The following is a 20,844-nucleotide window of genomic DNA, read 5'->3' on the forward strand; positions in this document are numbered from 1 at the left end:
TTGCTGCTCTCAGGCCAATTGTGAAAAACATGCAACTCACTTCAAAGCAAAGGTGTCACAAAAGTTAACTAAGCTGCCAGTTTCCACAGTAGCAATGAGTTTACAGGTCTCAAATCAATGTATGTCAGCCCAATATATGAGGGAATCAGGCTTAGGCTTTGTTTACCATGCATTCCAAGCATTTCCAGTGCTGGGTTTTCAATCCTGGTTCACGCTATGCAATCCAAAATATGCATATATACCCTGCCCTTTGTCATAAAATACTACTGTCTGATGCATTGTTCCTCAAACCAGCTTCATGAGTCCTTAAACTGTTCTTATTTTGTCTCTAAGGTAAAGGTAAAGGGACCCCTAACCATTAGGTCCAGTCGTGACCGACTCTGGAGTTGCGGAGCTCACCTCGCTTTATTGGCCGAGGGAGCCGGCGTACAGCTTCCGGGTCATGTGGCCAGCATGACTAAGCCACTTCTGGCAAACCAGAGCAGCGCACGGAAACACCATTTACCTTCCCGTCGGAGCGGTATCTATTTATCTACTTGCACTTTAATGTGCTAGGTTGGTAGGAACAGGGACCGAGCAACGGGAGTTCACCCCATCGCGGGGATTCGAACCGGCAACCTTCTGATCAGCAAGTCCTAGGCTCTGTGGTTTAACCCACAGCGCCTCCCGCGTCCATTTTGTCACTAGCCAAGGTATCCCTGCCCTGTTAGCACTCCTTGATGTGCACAGAAACGAATCTGACACTAATGAAGCCTTGTTGATGTAAACAGCTAGGTGGTGAAAACAGTTGTGAAACACATTAAAGAAAACAACTTCACGGTTCTCTAAGGCAGGCTTCCTCAACCTTGGCCCTCCAGATGTTTTGAGACTACAATTCCCATCATCCCTGACCACTGGTCCTGCTAGCTAGGGATCATGGGAGTTGTAGGCCAAAAACATCTGGAGGGTCGAGGTTGAGGAAGCCTGCTCTAAGGTATAATATTAACCTTTAACCTGTTTATTCTTCCAAAAGTAAAGACTGATGCTGCATACAAATTTAAAGGCACATTTAAAGCACATCTCTACCTGCCCCTCCACAAATTCTGAGAACTGTAGTTTGTTAAGGGTTCCAGAACTGTAGCTCTGTGGTTAAACTACAGTTCCCAGGATTCTTGTGGAGGGTGTCTTTAAATGTATGGTGAGAACAGAGCCTGAGTCACACATGCATGGCTGCAAGCTGACTTAATTGAAATGCACCACATTTGAAGTTATATCAGATAATGCAAAACTTCAACTTGGGGTGCTGGATCCACACATGCAAGCAATGATTACCTGGTAATACAGTGATTGTGGATAAGGCTGTATGCGTGAACCAGCCAGTAGCCGTCAAGAAATCTAAGGCCATGTTTATAGAATCAGTGCTAAGCTTCGATGCCAGGAAAGATGCAGGAAGTTTTTAAACTTTTTGGCCCTTGCTGACATGCCAAGTGCTAATAGAATAGGAAAGCAAAGCAAAATGTCCTGGCATTTAACAATGGCCTTTTAACAAATGCACGCTTGAAAGGGGAGTCATACTGATGAAACTCTCTAGTAGCCTCCACAGGGGTTTTGAAAAGCTGCGGTTAAGATTTCATGTCTTTTTAATGAAGACAGTTTTCACAGCCATCAGCACTTTCATTCTTACTCTAAAGATCATCTTTGATACCAAAATTAATTAGAGAAAATATCCCAGCAGGAATGTTTTCAAAAAGTATTTATGAATAATAGCAAGGGGGGGGCTGAAGAGTTCTATTTAGACAACTGCATTCTTCGAGTTTCTTTTTAGCCAAACCCCTAAACAGGGGAGGCTGGTCCCTAGGGCAAATGTGGCAGAGTCGTACCATTGCTTTTTCTGCACCCTAAAATCCAGTGCTGGAACTCAGAAGTCCTGTGTCCTATAGCCTCACATTCATAATTTTTCTACCATTTAGAGACTCCCAGGAGTATTTTCTGTCTGTCTTGTTATATGCAGAACTGAAAAATCACAGGTAAATCTAGGCGTTTGATGCAGACTTGGAGAAACGTAACATTTCTAGGTGTCCAACTTTTCTCCTTGGCCACAGTTGCCCATATACTGGTAACTTCACAGTTGGATTACTGCATTATATGTGTGGCTACCCTTGAGGTTGAGGGATACGGGTGGCGCTGTGGGTTAAACCACAAAGCCTAGGGCCTTACTGATCAGAAGGTTGGCGGTTCGAATCCCCACAACGGGGTGAGCTCCTGTTGTTCGGTCCCAGCTCCTGCCAACCTAGCAGCTTGAAAGCATGCAGTGCAAGTAGATAAATAGGTACCGCCCTGGCAGGAAGGTAAACGGCTTTTCCATGCACTGCTCTGGTTTGCCAGAAACGGCTTAGTCATGCTGGCCACATGGCCCGGAAGCTGTACACCGGCTCCCTCGGCCAGTAAAGCGAGATGAGTGCCGCAACCCCAAAGTCATCCGTGACTGGACCTAACAGTCAGGGGTCCCTTTACCTTTACCCTTGAGGTTGGTCTGGAGACTGCAGCTGGTGCAGAATACAGTGGCTGGGCTGCTTGTGGGGTCAAACTACTGCTGGCATATAACACCTTGCTCTGAGGATTTGCACCGTTTGCAAATGTGCTATCAGACAAAGCTCAAGGTGTTGGTGCTAGCATAAAAGGCCCTATCCAGCTCAGAACTAGGTAACTTGAGACACTGCCTTACCCCTTATTCATCCCGTGGGTCTCTGCTGCCTATGGTAGAGCTTGTCCTGCAAGTTCCAAAGTTCTCAGAAGTCTACTCCACAATAACTCAGAGCTGGCTTTCAGGAGCACAGAATTGCCCTCGTTCTGTGGAACACCGTTCCTGTCAAAATACAGAAGGCATCCACTGTCTGCACTTTCTGGAAACAACTAAAGAAATTTTTGTTCTGATGTGTCTTTAGTTTTTTTAGTTGTTCTTTTCCCAAACACACATACACCTGCTCATTTGCGTGGTTTTACTGTTTTTTGTTGTTATGTATTGCCATGAGACATTTGTGCAGGTGATTAATAAATTAATAACAGTAAAAAAGAAATGCTAACATCTGATGCTTGTGTCTGAGAACTGCCTAAGTGTTCACTGTATATTTTCAAGGGAGGATGGGGAGAAAACCAGAATTAGTTGTCTGAAGCCGAAAGTTGGAAGATTCAGGACAGATAAAACAAAGTACTTCACACAGCACATAGACTATGGAACTCACTCCCACAGGAGGCAGTGATGGTTGCCAACTTGGTTAACTTTCAAAGAGGATTGGCTAGATTCATGGAGGATAAGGCTATCAATGGCTTCTAGCCCTGATAGCTATGCTCTGCCTACACGTGCCAAGGCAGCAATACTTCTGAAAACTAGGTAGTTGGCAGAAGTCACAGGAGGGGAGACTTTTCTTGTGCTTTGGTCCTGCTCGTGGGTTTCCCACAGGCATCTGCTTGGCCACTGTAAGACCAGGATGCTGGACTAGACGGGCCATTGGCCTGATCCAACAGGCTCTTCTTACATTTGTATGACTCTGCCTCCAGGGACTGCCTGCCTCTGCCTCCCATTAGTTGCCCTGGTCACCATCTCACCAACTCGAATACTTACCAGCCGCCGCCACTCATGAATGCTTAAACAAAATCATCTGATATATGTGAACTTGTTCTTCTATCTGCCACTTGGTTTCTCAGTGATCCACAAACAGACCTTGACATAAGCTCTGGCTAGAAATTAAAACAGAATTATCAAACATCCTTAGGCTAAACATTCTCAGATTATAAAAATGGCACCTCAGGCTTGTTTAAGAGACTACTAAAATCCTAGCCAAGACACTTGCATTACCAATCAAACTGCATATATGTTTTCACTGAACTGGGAAACGATAATATTTACACAAGGACAAAAGGCAACTGCTGCTTTTCGCATTGGATATTCCCAAAGAGGAGGAACCAAAATGAAAACCAAGAAGGATGTTTCCTGGCAGCAACCTGATGTCAGCATTATCACTTGATTATTCTGGAAGTTGCTGGGCCTCCCACTAGGGGAGGGATATATATATCCAGTTGGTTTTTTGTGGAAGGGGGCATCTCCAAGAGGGGGTCTTCCTAAATGCATGGGTAGGCAAACTAAGCCCTGGGGGCCGGATCTGGCCCAATTGCCTTCTAAATCTGGCCCACGGATGGTCCAGGAATCAGTGTTTTTTTCCATGAGTAGAATGTGTGCTTTTATTTAAAATGCATCTCTGAGATATTTGTGGGGCATAGGAATTTGTTCATCCCCCCCCCAAATATAGTCCGGCCCCCCCCACAAGGTCTGAGGGACAGTGGACCGGCCCGCTGCTGAAAAAGTTTGCTGGCCCTATTCCTAGAGCAACTGGTCTAGATTGCCCTGCAGGCAATATGTGTGTTTGACACCATCTTGAACAAGACCTGTCAGTGGCCCCCAGAACTATCTGCCTACACTTTTGGTTCCATAATTTAGTGCTAAACTGCAACATTCATTATTCTCTCTCTCTCTCTCCCCCCCCCCCAATAAAAGGGTACAAAACTCATTATAGGAATTTGCAAAGTACAGTCCCTGTTCACCTTGGAATTCTAAATTCAGTTCAACATTCAAAAGCCTTACAGCTCCCCCTAGTGTTCATACTACATACCTTTTTGAATGCCTTTTCTCCTAGTGCTTGTTTAATCAAACCCTGCCACAGTTATCTCAGTTCATACAGATCGAGTTTAGAAATATGTTGGTTCAAAGTCCTAATGCTGAAGCCTACAATGATCTATCGCTATCTGTAGCTCCTGTTTTGTCAGCTCAGCAGCTCCCTACAGTTTAGAAAGAGGACAAAGCTAGCTGTAACAGAGCATAGGGAGATTATTTAATATATATATAACCCCTGTATAACCCCTTCTAAAAGATCAAGTTTATGGGTGTCCACTTCCCAATGACGCCATTCAAGAGTATTGTGAGTACAAGGAAAGAGTCTGAGATACAGAACAGTACCCTTCACTTACAGAGGATTTGATTCAGTGTCCCAAGCAACAGTATTGCTACCTCTCACATGTGATAAGCCACTACTCTCTTCCTGCTGGATCTTTGGCAGTTCTTTAAGGCAGGGATAGTGAACCTGTGGATCACCATATGTTGTTGGACTACACTTCCATCAGCCCCAGCCAGCATACTCACCAGTAAAAGCAATTAGACTGCCAGGTTGCATAATAGGGCCTTCTCAGTGGTGGCTCCACAATTTTGGAATTCAATTCTAGAAGGCTCTTGAGAATAGGCAAGCCCCATCTCTCACATTTTTTTAAAAGTTACAGATAGGTAGCCGTGTTGGTCTGCCATAGTCAAAATAAAAAAAATCTCACTATATAGAAGGATCTGGCAACTTCTGTTTCAGTGTATCTGAAGAAGTGTGCATGCACACGAAAGCTCATACCAAGAACTAACTTAGTTGGTCTTTAAGGTGCTACTGGAAGGATTTTTTATATTTTTTTTAAAGAAGGCCTTAACAACCTATTTTTTTCTCAATAGCTTTTTCTCAATAGCTCAATAGCAATCTGAGGAAGTATGAATGAGGGTAGTTTATGGTTATTGTTTTATGCTGGTGATTTTAATGTTATTATTGTTGCTAACTATGGATTTTTAACAGTTTTATGGAATTTATTTGTGTTCAAAAATATTGTAATCCGCTTTACGGTGGATTTCTTAAAAAAAACAAACCACAGTGTATTAATTCCTTAAATAAATGGTCAGGAATGATAACCATTATAGTCCAGCCACATCTGGTTTCCCACCAATGCTTTAAGAAAAGATATTTTCACTCTTGAGACAATATACACCAACACAGCAGAGCATCTAAATGCCATAATTTATTCCTTTACTCTGACCGCAATCTCTCTTCTTGCTTTTCATTTTTGGATTTATTCCACTGTAGCTTTTCAGACTCTTGATTTTACACTGAAAGGTTCAGCAGCATGATTTGGCTCCACAGCATCCTGAGGGATTTTGTGCAGGGACATTTGGCTCCATCTGCTCCACTAACTTAAATGGATCCCTGAGTTTCTCCTGCTTAAAAAAAATAAATACAAGCAAAAACAAAACAGGGTCAAAGTGAAAAAGGCGATGAGGATCTGTGTTACCTAAGCTAGAAAGGGCATGTTTTCACTGTTTCTTTTTACTTTAAGTACTGCAAACTTAGTGCTTCTAAAAATTCAGTTCTACTGATTCAAACTGCATACAAGAGGGATCACTGCAAGCAGTTCACCAAGGAGTGCAACAAAATACTTTTGAACTCATGCGCATGGTGTCTTTCAAGGGCAAAATCAGTTCCGAATTTCACTTCCAAAAGAGGTAAAACCAAAAGGAAGGCCTCAAGGTCTTTCCTCATTGTTTGTGGTATTTAGAGTAGGTACAGATAAAGCCACAAGGCTATATGCTATAGATACGCAAAAGAAAATGAAGTATAGCACAGAGATAATGAATGAATGAGTTCAAAGGATTTTGACAACAGGCTATTGCTTTGACTGGCCACTTAGTTTGGAAGTATGTCTGCACTAGCTCATTCTTAGAGGAGCTCCCTTTGAACAGGATAATCACATCGTATGCTTTGTCCTTGCACCATCTGTGCCCGATAAAAACTGCAATTTCTGGTTCTTTTGCGTGAAAGTCATTATCTCATTCAAGGGGAATTAACCGTCCTATCACTAAACATGGATAGATGCCTTGGAGTGACTCTCCTCCTGGGCACTGCTATGCTGCCTCCCTTAGTGTTGATTTAGAACAGGGGTCGGCAAACTACGGTCCAGGGGCTGGATGTGGCCTGAAAGGGTCGTGAATCTGGCCCACACGGCCATTTGAAAACCCCCACCAAGTGTCTGAGGCCAGCATCTGCGACACAGTTTTTCAGCGGCGCGGGGACTGAGTAGTCAGTTCCCCCACCGCACTGAGGTAAACTCTTGTCGCAGCCTTTCATTTGTAGAGCCACTGCCGACACGCAGCAGCTCAATAAATGACAAGCCATGTTGGAGTTTACCTCAGCATGGCACAGGGACTGACCAATCAGTCCCCGTGCCACGCTGAGGTAAACTCTGATGCAGCCTTTCATTCGTTGAGCCGCGGCCGACACGCAGTTGCCCATGGCTCCCACAGCAATGGGGAGCTGAGCACAGAGTGGCGCAGGAGGGAGCAGTGAGGGGGTCGGCGGCTTCGTCAGTCGCGGCTTCGGCGAGCTTGTGGGGCTGGCGCTGAGGATGCAGCTGAAGCTGGGCTTTCTCTTGCGTGCGGTGCTGCTGCTCGGCTCCTGCCTGGGGCTGCTGCTGCTCTGGTCGTCGCTCTCGCCCCGTGCCGAAGAGCTCAGCCCAAGGGACAGGATCCGGGTGAGTCGCTGCTTCCCAGCTGAGGGAAGGCAGAGGAGGAGGTGGGGTCTCTGAGCCCCGACAGTGGACCTCCCGACCCCAGAGGCAGCCGTTCTCCCTTCACTCCCTGCCGCCCACCTGCTTCGGAGGCACTGGGCCAGAGCCCTCTTTCTCTCTGCCTGGGCGCCTTCCTCTTCAGCCTGGACCAGCGGGCCAGGATGGGGCAAGTTCTGCAGCGGCAGCAACTGCTGTCCCTGCCCAGGCTGAGGCCTGCGGCATTGGCGAGGCCTGAGAAAGGGGGAGGGAGCTGCGAGGGGGCCGGCGGGAAGTCGTGACCGGCAAGGCGGCGGCAGCGCTTGGGCCCTCCTCCCACAGTGGGGATTGTGACTGAGGGGGCTCCCGGCTCCGGCTTTTTCTTCTTCCTCCCTGCCCTCCCCCCCCCCCCGTGGCGGTTCATATTTTTTTCTAAAATATAGTCCAGCCCCCCACAAGGTCTGAGGGACAGTGAACCGGCCCCCTGCTGAAAACGTTTGAGGACCCCTGGACTAGAACGTGGGAGAGCAGGATGCCAATCCCCACTTGACCATTAAGCTCATTGAGGGACTCTGGGCCAGTCACCGTCCCTTAGGCTAACCTACCTCACAGGGTGGTTGTGGGGATTAAAAGGGGGAGGACCACCCTGAGCTTCTTAGAGAGAAAAGTAAGATACAAAACCAATAAATAATTAACAAACAAGTACCGTAGTTTTCGCTCCATAACACGCACTTTTTTCCTCCTAGAAAGTAAGGGGAAATGTCCGTGCATGTTACGGAGCGAATGCTTCCCTCCTCCGTGGTTTCCAGCGGGAGAAGAGCCGCTGAGTGGGGAGGAGAGAGGGACTGAGTGCCTGCTTCTTTAAAGGAGCAAAGCGGGAGGGGAGAGGAGCTGCTTACACGAGTGTAAGCGGCTCCTGTCCGGTTGGCTCCTTTAAAGCAAGCAGGCTCTCTGTCTCTCTCCTCCCCATTCAGCGGCTCTTCTCCCGCTTTGCTGGAAATAGCAGGAAAGATTTTCAGCTCACTAAGGGGGGGGGAGGAGGGAGAGAAACAGAGTCTGCTTGCTTTAAAGGAGCCTAGCAGACAGGAGCCGCTTACACTCGTGTAAGCGGCTCCTGTCCGGTAGGCTCCTTTAAAGCAAGCAGGCTCTCTGTCCCTTCAGCAAAGTTTTTCAGCTCGCTAAGGAGGGAGAGAAGCAGAGCCTGCTCCACGCATGCTCCTTGTCCCTTGAGTGCTTTTCCTTCCCTCCCCACTTTAAACGTGGTTACAAAGCACAGATCCACATGGATCCTCAGGATTTTTGCACTGGGTCACCCCAAATTCATCATCAGATCACATAGCATGTCCATGGCTACAGTTTGCACCAAAAAAATCACGCACCCACTGTTGCCTGGGGCCGCAGTGGTGCAAAAACGTGGTTACAAACATGGATCCACATGGATCCTCAGGATTTTTGCATTGGGCTACCCCAAACTCACCGTCAGATCACATGTCTGTGGCCACAGCATGAACCAGAAAAATCATACATCCACTGTTTCGTTTAGAATATTTTTTTTTCTTGTTTTCCTCCTCTAAAAACTACATGCGTGTTATGGTCGGGTGCGTGTTATCGAGCGAAAAATACGGTATGTGTGGGTGTGCATGCACACACACAAATACCACAACCTACAACCTAATTTTTAAAATGTCATCCATAAACACATGCAGCTTTGGGATTTCAATGTAGGTCACACACAGACAACAAAACCAGCCCTAGCATTAGGGATGGTGTGTCTGCAGGCAAAAGCAGCTAATTCTGAGTATCATGTGACGGCAGGAAATTGACAATTATTTAATATATTATTGTTGTATTTTCACAACCAGGGAGAAGGAGAAGCCCTTGTGGGATCTTCTGCCCCAGGTGCCCAAATAATGTGACCAGCCTTGGGTAACATGTACCTTGATGTGTGAGCAAGGGGGCACCATTTACAGCTCTGCCTCAAGCAGCAAAATATCTTGCTTAGGCTGCCCCTGACCTTGGTATTTTGTTGACCTAAATCCTTTCATCCACACATGAGAAGAAACCTGTCCTAAGCATAGCAGAGTCTATCCTTGCATTGTTTCTTCCAAAACAGGATTTTAATCCTTGGACTGAAAAAAGCATACATTTTCCAGTGCTTACAGCAAGAGGCAGGATATTGGGGGAAAGTAACCAAGAACTGGCTTTGGACTTGCTGGTTAATCCAATCCTGACTTAGAAATTCTATGGTGTGATATATAAGCTTGGGTTACATTGCAGTGATGACACAGAACCTTTATTACAGAAACCAAACTTAGTTGTTTCTGCTGGGAGTGGAGTTAAGCCTAAAGCACCTGACTGCAAACCTCCCCTTGGACTTTGCTGCTTATCTAAGAAATGCCTCTCGTGCCCTCATCCTCCCTCTTCCATACGCCAATAAGCAAAAGGTTATCCTTTCTAGGACACACAGCTGTTTGCCTTCATCAGATGAATTGGGAGGAGGGAATAGGCTTCTTATAGATAGACCAGCTCCAAAATAGGGTCAGGGCCGGAGGGTAAGGCTTAAGATTCAGTTAAGCATGCTGGATGTACAAAGAAGCCCCTGGGGAATCCAAAGCACTAGTCATCCTTTCATCTGCCGCTGCAACGTGCCGCACTGCTCAAAAGGGCTCCCTTTCTGCAGGCAATCATTTTAAGTCTCAGTGTACATGCACTGTGCAAATTACACAGGTGTGACTCCAGATTAATGCAGGGCTTGTTCGCGTCATCTTTTCTGAACGGTCTATGCGTTAATTTCAAGGCTGGAATGGCTTCACAGACTCTGCTGGAATGTATCTACTGAGATAAGTAGCAATTTGTAGTTGATGCCAGAGACCCCAAATCTAATTCTGGGAGGATCAACATAGCTATTCAGTCTGGACGAAGCACATTTCAACATAATTTACATGCACACAGGTCGTATCCACACTACACATCTAAAGCATATTTATACCACTTTAAGAGTCATGGCTTTCCCCCAAAGAATACCAGGAACTGTAGTTCCCTTACAGAGCTATTATTCCCAGCACCCTTAACAAACTAAAGTTCCCAAGATTCTTTGGGGGAAGCCATGTGCTTTAAATGTATGGTGTGGATGTGACTATAGAGTAGGCATGTCCAAAGTCCATTTCGGGGGCCTAATCCGGCCTGCCGTTTGGGTTAATCTGGCCCCTGTGACAGTTTATTTCCTGGGTTAAATCCAAAAAAAAAGCTCAACAACTTTGGTCGGCCCCCACGGCCCTTCACTTCATCAAATCTGGCCCTCATTGAAAAAAGTTTGGACACCACTGCAGAGGAATTTACAAGTTTTGTCTGGCACTGCTAGCCAGCTAAAACTTCTGGTTGCCAAACTGACCCTCAATCTCTAACTCAAATGGAGGGACAGGATTTTGTGTCGATTGTCACATGGAGCTTTTGAAGCTCAGAAATGGCATACAAGAGCCCTCACTTGTTTTTCTCTTTGCACCACGCCAGTGTGAGCACCTTGGATTAAGCCCCAAAATGAACTAAACTTGGCAAACACATTTTCCCTAGTACTATCACAGTTTGCTCATCTACAGGAGCAAGACTTGAAGAAGTCTGCAGCAGACCTCGGGGGGGGGGGGGGGAAGGGCAGGTCTGAACAGTAGATGTTACTGAAGTGTGAAAACCTCCCTTTCAGTCCATCTCATTTCTGCAGAACTGCAACTCCCACTGACAGTCCACACTTCCATGGGAAAAAAGACTCTGGAAATCTGCAGAGATGTAAATAAACTCTGCAGCTCATGCTTATGAGGAGTGTGGTAGTTTTATCACTATCCTAAGAATAGAAATTTCCTTTTATAATTTCATTGTAAAGTAAAAATCACTAGTCTGGCATAAGGCTCAGTAGGCGTTAATCCAGATTGGATTATTGCAATGTGCTGTCCTTGAGGGCAACTCAGAAACTTCAACAGACCCAAAATGCACCCACCGGATTACTATTCAGGGTTCCATTTCAAGCTCATACAACCCGTGCTTTAAAACAGTTGCATTGGTTGCCAGTTCATTTCTGTGCTTAATTTAAGGTGCTCATGCTAGTGTTTAAAACCACAAATGACTTAGGAAACAATAATGCTCTATTAGTATTGCTTTAGGGTCTAACCAACCTTTTGCTTCCCAGGAATATAGCCTTCTGGGGATGAGACCTTCTGCCCCACTGGATGGATCAGGAATTTCCTAGAAAATCTTGAGTTCTGTAGAATAGCTGCTGTCTCCTCATCCACATCCACCACTTCTCCTTGCTGAGAAAGGAGGGGAAGAGGGTGAATGCAAGACACATCACAATTAACAAACAATAAACAGGCCAGATGGGTATGTATAGGCAAGGGCTTATTATATTTACCTTCTGTTGGCTACAGCCCTCTTTCACTTCAACCCCAATGCCTCATCAGGCTTGTACCTTGAACCTGTAGTTAATGTCAAGCTCTAGTTCCTTCTCATGCCCAGGGATTCCTCCTTTGTAAATCGCTTCACACCACTGAGCTGACCCATCCTTGGGGATCTTGAAGAGGCGAAAAGTAGCAGAAACAAACTGGAAGTCACCTATAATCAAAGTGGAGGGGCTTGTGTCACTCCTGAGCAATGTCCCAGTACAATTCCCACCTCAGATGTGGGCTACCAGACGCATGGGGAGGGGAAGCCAGGTAGGTAATTTTCAGGGTCTCTCGTCAACTACAATACTAGCTGTGTTTTATGAACCTGGATTCCTCCCTCCTCCAAAGATGTACATGCCTGTGGATTCAGAGACCAAAATATTCACAAAATATTTTTGCAAGCAAGAATTCTCAGGTTAGCAAATTTTATTCCTTGTCCCACTTTCCTCGAAGCTATGTATGCAGGTAAAGAAAAGATAGGAATACTGCTAACCATTTAACCAGGCAGCCAAGGTGTGCATCAGGAACATGCCCCTAAGTCTCACGCATCTAAAATTAATTAACCCTGACTTAGGGCCAAATGACATGTATAGCAGGAGAGCCACAATCTGATCTCCCAACAGCTTTTATTTGCCAAAAAAAAAAAAGAAAGGGCAAGGAGGAGGGGCAATCTAGACTGAAATGACACTGAAAGTCGAACGAGGAGGCTGACTAAGGGTGAAAAATAGTACTCTTACCCACGGCATTTTCCAGCTCCTTGTTAGCAAGGGTTATTCGAGAGGCAGCAACCAACCGAGGTGGCAAGAATCCAACTTCCTCAGCAATTTTGTACAGATCCTTCCACCACAGGGCTCCCCCTAGGCACTCACCTACAAATGGTAGGATGACAAAAGTGATCATTTCCAGATAGCATGGGAACAGGTACATGCAGCTAATTAATGCAGGATTTAACCCTATCCACCCAACCATCAGCTGACACCACAAGGGCCATCAGCTGATGAGTTGTTTGGGGGAAAATAATCTCACAGGCCAAGACTGGCCTCCACACTGAAGGTTCCCACCCCTTCTGTAGTATCAGCGTAGGATTGTTGCCCCAATCCACAGAACCTTACACATGGCAGCAGGCTTCTCCAAGGATCTCATCCATAAAACTGATCATTGGTTCTATGCTGGGGGCACCCAGAAGATCCCGTAAGTTAGAGCTGGGCTGGAGAACTTCAGGTTTGGGAACTGAACATGGCCCTGCATCGCTCTCTATCAGGCCCTTGGGAGACTGTATCCCATGAGACTGTATCCCACCCACAGCCATGCTCTGCACCCTCATGGAGTGCTTCTGCCCAGCTGGAATGTTTTAATGAGCTCTGATCATTTCTGCTACTCCTAAGGCCTGTGTGGTATTGAAAGACATTGGCCTATGGGGAAAAAATGGGTTACATATTTGAAGCAATCTTAAAATGGTATATCTGACAGGAAGATGCAATGCTGGCTACCGTTTCTCAACTGGGTGTGGGAAGAAGAGAATAATTCACTCACCCCACAAGACTTTATGGTTCCTGGTTTCCTGTGGCAGGTCACAGTTGGCATAGACATCACTGAAATACATCTCCCCACCTGCCTGAAAGAGCAGGTAACAAGAAGGAAACAAATAATTACTGTTTCCACGGTTTGATAGGCAAAAGAGAGCCACTGTTTGCTGCCAGTTTGGTTGCTTGCTATGGATGTGTTGTGTCTTCAAAGGGAAAGCAATTCAACCATGTAAACTAATCTTGGGGAGGCAACCCATTCCTACTAGGTAAATTCAATCCTCCTCCTCCCTTTGTTTCTATAAACAGGGCCCAGCAGTGGCTGGAAACTCAAGAACATTGAGGAGAAACAACCCAAATGGAGACCGGACATATCTTTTCCCTCTAAAGTCTTTGATTTTCCAGGGATTTCTTTCTAGATGCTGATCTGCATAGGTTCTCCTATTCCAGGAGTTTGAACACTCAACTCCAATTACACTTCCCCCCTATTCCTTAGTGTACACCTGGGCAGAACTACGTGCAGAAGAAAATTCTCCTTTTCACTCAGAGTCCTCCCTGTTGGCCTTAGTTTGCCTGACATGCCTTATGCAACCAGCCCAGTGTTTACCTTTAACACTCGATAAGCTTCATGCAGGACAGCTCTTTTATCAGGGGAAAGATTGACCACACAGTTGGAGCTAAACAAGAGATAAAGCCAACTTATTTATTTGATTTATTTGTTCTCCTGCTCTTCCACCTGAAGGAACCCAGAGCAACTGTGCATCATCATAAATGACACGTCGTTATTAAAAATGTTGCAAAACTGTTAAAACAACTAAAACCAAGTTTGTGTATATAAACAGCCATTTCCAAGCCACTGCACACCCTCCCTCCCTCCAAGTTCTAAATGCCTCAGTGAACAGAAATATTTCCAGACTACATCTGAAATGATGGCAACATATGGGGCAAACACACTTCACGTAGGTGCTACTGATAGCCACAAAGACTCAATCGCAGCACAGCGTGGAATATGGCATGCAGTGCTAAATCCAGAAACTCAAATATAACCCCCCGGTTTCCAGCCTATCTGCTTGCAGAGGAAGGGGCTAGAAAAAGGACCTACATTACAAGGTTATAGCTTTCGTCCTTCAAGCCTGCTTCACCCAGTTTCTCCATGTAGCCCTGGATAAAGTTTACATTGGGCTTCCGGTAGCCAAATTTGTTCATATGATAATCGATATGCTTCTTCGCCACTTCCACCTGATGGAAGGAAAGCAAGGATGTAAAAGATAGAAATTCAGTACAGAAGTATATGTGCAGGATAAAGCAGTGCTAATCACACACAGAGCAGCTTTAATATACCTTTGCTTATATGTTCTGCCATTAAACCCATCCCACCTACTCTCCTTATGCCAGAATACCAGCTTGCTCTTCATCCTCCTGCCATCCCCAGATGTGATATCAGTCTACGCATGATTTCATTCCAGTTGGACTTGCTGTACATGTTCCAAATTGCATATAGTAGTAAAAGTATTTCCCAGCATCCTTCCTGGGTGCCCACAGAGACCTTCCTAGCACCCAAAGGGTCTCCCCACCCCACTGAAATTAGGTTTGAGAGGTTGTATTTGTCTTGCTTAGGTGTAGTGTGTGTGTGGTGCCTAAGAGAGTTTTTCTAGTTTGCAAAGGTGTCCAGGAGTGCAAAAAGGCTGGTGACCACCTAGGTTAAGGACTGCAAACGAGGAGGCTGCACATGGGTGAGATGCCAGAATGGGAGCTTGTGTGAAAAAGGTAGGTCATGAAGGAAGCTGCATGCCAAGGAGTTTCAACAGTTATGCCCTCCATTTAGCAATCTGAAGGTAAACATGACAGTCTTGAATCAGCACGCAAAGAACAACCTCTTACCTGGGATTCAGTCATGTCTACCCCGGTCACATGTCCATTCTCCCCAACCATCTTACTGAGCATATAACAGTCTCTTCCACTCCCACAGCCCAAATCCAAAATCCAGCAGTCTTCTAGGCATTCTGGGATCACCAGGCCACAACCATAATACCTAAGGGAACAAAGGATAAAGCAATGCGAAAGTGAAACACATTTTGATGGAGACAAGTGGGTGGTCCAGATCAGCAGTGAGATGAGCCAATCCTCACCAAGGAGCAGTTCATCAGATAAATACAACTGTTGTGTTGGCACCTGCTGTTCTTGAACACGTCTGCCACTGCTGAATAGTTCGGTTTTTAAATCACTGCATGGGTTAGTCACCACATTATTACATATTCAGACAAATTAAAACAAATACAATGAATGACATAGAAAAACAATAGTTGGCCTATGAACCTTGCAATTTAACAGCACAATCCCAGGCATGTCTGCTCAAAAAAGCGCTATCAAGTTCAATGAGGCTTACTCCTACATAAATGAGTACAGGCTGCAACCCTAAACACACTTACTAGGGAGTAAATTGCACTAAATATAGCAGAATTTATTTCTGCGCAACAGTGTATGGGATTGCACTGCAAGATCTACAAGTTCTTCCCTAATCACACATATTATTCTCATTTTATTATTATTTTGTTTAGATTCAGCCTACCTTTTACACTGACTGATCAAAATTCACCCTCACTGATTAATCAACTAAAAGCTTTACTTGCTTAATCTGCCAGTTAAATGACCTGCCCTAATCTTTTGGTTTGATTTTATACTTGATATGGCGCAGAGGGAAAAGGTTAAATAAGGATGAGGGGGAAATTAGATCTCCTCCCCACTTTCCATAATGCAATGGGCAATAACTCATGAGATCAAAGTTCACTCAATAAAACAATACTGTACTTTGCCGAAACCTCCTCATGCACACATTGTAGGGCTTCTCTGGCGAAAGTGGGCAAAGGCCTTGCTACAGTACAACAGGCATTGGTTTTTAGGTCTTCTTTTTTCTTTAACTCTTTGCCATAGTAATCCTAAAAAGAGAAACAGAAATTATCGGTATATACAACACGTTTGTAGCTTATAAAGAATGGTTGAAACACAAATGATGAAGGCAGGTATGTCTGGCACCAGCAGTTGGCCAAGACAGGCACTGGCTGAGGGCCCAATGGGCTTGACAGGGTCCCCCAGAAGTCTGGCTCAACCCAGCCAGGCCACTACATTCCCTGCTGGGATCCTAGGTGCTTTCCCATGGTGGGTGGCACCAAATCTATTGATTTGACAGATCTATGTGCCAGGGCATGGCATCTGAGGTAATTTAAGAGGGTAGGTCCCCTTGTCGTGGCGAAGGGGCTTGAATAACTCCAAGAAGCTATGAGCTATGCCATGCAGGGCCACCCAAGACGGACAGGTCATAGCCGAGAGTTTAGACTAAATGTGATCCACCTTGAGAAGGAACTGGCAACCCACTCCAGTATTTTTGCCATGAAAACTCCATGGACATTAAGAAGGAGAAGCTTTAAAAAGAAATTTCCCAGGCATGCTCTGGTTCATGGGGACAAAGAGGGTAGGTAGGATGGGAGCCAATCTTAGCTTCCATTTAAAAGCACTTTTGACCATCTGCCACTGGAGTAGGACCAGGGCCTGGTGGATGGCAGAGCATCAAAACAGTTGTGGCAACAGAGGAAGAATGTCCACCACAGTCAGTGTGCAATGTCCTATTTGGGGAGGACCCTCATCAATACCATAGCAGGAGCCCCCCCCCCCATCCCATATGTCAACTGGCACAAAAGATAAGGCCTCTTCTGTGATGGCTCCAGGATATAATCTAAGCAGACTCTACAAACGTTTCTATTCATGGTGACTGTTTTTAGTAGAAAATCATTAAATTTAATTTATTATTTCCAAATAATGTAAAGTACATTGGGCTGTTCTGTCTTTAGAGACTCTTTAAGCCTTTGATAATTTGGAATGGGCTTATTTAATCAGAGTGTTAAAATCTACGAAATTTGACCCAAAATCCATTTCAATAGTAATTTGTACTGTTTTAAACACTGTTTTCATGAGGGGTTGGAAAAAAGGTGATTGGCTGATTGAGTAATACTGGACACAGTCGCCAGGCTGGATAAATGAGAATATATGACGACAACGCTGAGATAAGCAGCCATGGATCAGAGGCGAGGAATGAGAAAAATTAGACATGGAAAGGCTTCGTTCTAAGTGGGCAAGAATTGTGTATATAAATGTTATATCATAAGGCCAAGATTAAGTGTATATAATGTGCATTAATGTGAAACAGACCATTGGGATCATGGTGAAGGAAGGATACGTCAAGATCTCGGCATCAAACTACCTCACCTGGACTTCTGTATATATCCGCTCCGCAGCCACTGTTAAGAAAAGGAAAAGGTCAGCACACCGTGTAAACTCGGGGAGCTGCAGACGTAACACTCCGCTATGCAGCGGATTACCAGAGCCAAATGTAGCCCTTCACCAAAGGGGAACTCAACCCCAAAGACGGACTCTAGGCGGGTCTCCTCCTCGCTGACTCACGAGCCCCCATGCTGCCCCGTGAGAAGAAAGCAGCAGCAAAGCTTACTCAGAGCGACGCCTCGAGCTCTGGATCCCACAGCGAAGCCCCGGGCGACGCAAGCGTCGGAACAACGAGGATCAGCCAGAGCTCCTTCGACCACGATTGGAGGAGGAGCGATTGGATTGTGTTACAGGAAGTAGATGTGGCTTGTTTCTACAGAGGTCGCAGGGCCAAGAGGCGGCGCCTCGCGGCTATTCCTCTGTACAGACGGTCGTCTCGTGGCTTCCGAAGAGGACGAGAGACCGCGGGAGAAGCCCTCGCTGGAATTAGAGGCTTCGAAGGCTTTGCTTCGCAGTCTGCGGCCCCGTTCTGTTTTCACGCCACTCACGAATCTGGGAAATTTAGGAACCCCCCCAGTGCCGGATTTACGTATAAGCTAAACAAGCTACTGTATAGCTTACGGCCCCACTCTCTTGGGAGCCCCGAAAAAAATTAAAGGGGGAAAAACCCTAGATGTACATTTCCAAAATATAAGATAAAAAACAAATAAAACCTACATACAGCAACAGTGTTTTGTGTTGTGTAGGCTCCTATTTGTTATGTGCAAATGGCTTTAGATACCTATTAGTTTCATAATAGGTCCATATATAGCATATATTCAACACAAAAAAACAGCAACAATTCGTTGTTGACAAAGGACAGCTGGACATATAAAGGGCCCCAATACCTTCAGTAGCTTAGGGCCTCATCAAACCTAAATCTAGCCCTGGATCAGACCCAAAGTCCGTTGGTCCAGCGTCCTGTTTCCCACAGCATCTAAGGAGATGCCCCTGAGAAGCTTCCAAGCAGAACATCTGCCTTGTATGCAGGAGGTGCCAAATTCAATCCCTAGCATCTCCCCCGCCTGACACCCTAGAGCTGCTGCCACTCCTGGAAGGCGCCTTCCTCCCAGCAGCTGGTATTCATGGACACGCTGCTTCTGTAGCTGTTGCATTGTAGTCATCATGGCTACCAGTCTTGAAAAAGGAAGCTGGCTTAGATTATGAGGGCCAATAGTTTGCCTATATCAAATACTGTATCAAAGTTACAGACTAAAAAAATTATTACAGGATAAGCTTTTGAGAGCCTCATTCTACTTCATCACATCATTAAGTGTTATTCTGAGTTGCAGATAGCGAGGCGTCGCGAGGCTTTTTGTTGCCTTTGCTGCATAGAACTACCATGGCTACTCCTCTGGAAATACAAGACAATTCACATTAAATTTGGGAGTAGGGCAGTTTCTAACGCTCAGTTTACATAACCTAACTTACATAGCCTAACTTCCTTGCTGGTCTTCTGTTTAAGGCCAACTGTACAGACCCTTGACCCACTGATTTTCATCCTTGCCTACAAACCACACACTAGTGAGGTCAAGAGAGCCATTGGAAAAAATATTCCTCAACATGCTCTCTTGCAGAGTAAATAAAGAAAGAGTATACAGTGGAACCTCGGTTTTCAAACGTAATCCGTTCCGGAAGTCCGTTTGACTTCTGAAACATTCAAAAACAGAGGATCAAAGGGCAGCTGGCAAATCTAATTGGGGGAAAATGAGAAATGCGTTTGGCTTCTAAGGCACGTTCGAAAACAGAAGCAGTCACTTCCAAGTTGTTGGCTTTCAGCTCCTGAAACATTTGGCAGCTGAGATATTCAACAACCAAGATTTGACTATATTTTAAACCATCCATTGATATGCAGGAACTTCTCCTTCCCAAACTGATTATACTTACCAGATGCAATAGTAAGCTGGTGGCTTGATTTTAAATGTTTATATGTTTTATTGTCAACTGCTTTGGTTTTTTACGATTTAGCAGTATATAAATATTTTTCTAAATACATACATATATCTTACAACAATCACAATAATTTTGAAACAGTCCCCCCCCCCCCGCTTTTAACAATTTCATTTTTGTGTAAAAATGGAATGGGTCAGCATTGGAACAGTGTAAATTGGACTTGCAATGAATTGTTGTAATGTGGAGTGTTCCTGTTCACTTTTCATGGCAGCCAGCCACTCAATCTCTTCTCACGCCATTTTCCATTGTCCATCCCAGCATTCCATAGCCACTGAGCATGCTCAGTCCTCACTGGGTTGTTTGGGAAGGATTCCCCCATTAGGGTTTTTTCATATAAAGAATTGTTGTATTCTGCAAACCCAAGCCTGCTGATATTTCCTTCTTGTGAATTGGTGACATCATTTTGGCGAAATAAGTAACAGCACTCATGTCTGAATGTCGCAAATACAGTGATTGGATCACTCTTATCCACAGATATGTATTTAACTGGTACTAAATATGTATTTAACTGGTTCTTGTTCAAAAAGAGGAAGAGGTACAGCAATCGTAACATATATTGCCTGATTTTGTGTACAAAATACTTCGCTCCTTCAGTTTTTTGCAATTTGTCAATGAAGCATGAGTACCGTTCTCTGAAGAAAATACAAACAAAAAGGAAATGCAAATATATTTTAAATACGTATTTTAGATCAGTTCTGTTTCCCATGGGCTTTAAATTGGTTCAAGCCACAGCACTGTATAAATAAGATATTGCATGTACATCTGCAGCTGTATATCTGAATAGATTACTGGTTCTGTAGGATATTACATAATGAAGCCAAGGCTGCTTAATCAAGACCCGTAATAGCAGTGAGTGCTTAGGAATGTAGCCCAAGGCCAAAACTGACAGCAGATGTACAGACTTAAGGGACCTCTTTCAAACACTTTCTGCAAAGGAAATACACAAACTCAAGTAGTTTCAGAACAGCTCACACTCATGTAGCTAAAACTGCATTAAGAAATAAGGGGAAATAAATTTAAAGTATAATCCTATGCATATAAATACAAAAGTTAAGTTCCACGTGTTCAGTGGGGACTACGGTATTCCCAGATAAATGTGCACAGGATTGCAGCTTAAATTAGAAACCATTGGCAGCTATATATATTGATGTATATAGATCAGTGTTTCCCAACCGGTGTTCCGCGGCACACGAGTGTGCCGTGAGACATCGGCTGGTGTGCCGCGAGATGCCTGGAGGGAGGCGGGC

The 20,844-nt window shown here is 45.0% G+C and overlaps 1 protein-coding gene across 3 annotated transcripts; it reads right to left on the minus strand.

The window, feature by feature from the left end:
• Positions 1-5,846: 5,846 nt before the first annotated feature.
• AS3MT (arsenite methyltransferase) lies at positions 5,847-18,135 on the minus strand. 3 transcript variants are annotated; one of them, XM_083505103.1, is made up of 11 exons: positions 17,832-18,135; positions 17,591-17,622; positions 16,139-16,266; positions 15,212-15,362; positions 14,433-14,569; positions 13,938-14,007; positions 13,341-13,422; positions 12,545-12,676; positions 11,834-11,976; positions 11,541-11,675; positions 5,847-6,058 (listed from the first exon to the last, which is right to left on the minus strand). In XM_083505103.1, coding segments are annotated over exons 1-11 (1,113 nt in total). In that variant the 5' UTR covers positions 17,833-18,135; the 3' UTR covers positions 5,847-5,956. The 3 variants fall into 3 exon arrangements, with proteins under 3 accessions (XP_083361229.1, XP_083361230.1, XP_083361231.1); XM_083505104.1 differs by having other exon boundaries at positions 5,847-6,055; positions 17,832-18,130; XM_083505105.1 differs by lacking the exon at positions 17,832-18,135 and having other exon boundaries at positions 17,534-17,622.
• Positions 18,136-20,844: the final 2,709 nt, after the last annotated feature.

This window comes from Podarcis liolepis (assembly GCF_965112155.1).
Source record: "Podarcis liolepis genome assembly, chromosome: 5".
Classification (NCBI taxonomy): domain Eukaryota; kingdom Metazoa; phylum Chordata; class Lepidosauria; order Squamata; family Lacertidae; genus Podarcis; species Podarcis liolepis.

Bases quoted from the DNA above. Each gene is read 5' to 3' on its own strand.
- AS3MT (XM_083505103.1), bottom strand. The intron at 14,570-15,211 runs GTAAGAGGTTGT...TCCTTCCATCAG, and splicing joins TAGACATGACTGAATCCCAG to GTGGAAGTGGCGAAGAAGCA. The intron at 11,676-11,833 runs GTACAAGCCTGA...CTCCTTTCTCAG, and splicing joins ACATTAACTACAGGTTCAAG to CAAGGAGAAGTGGTGGATGT.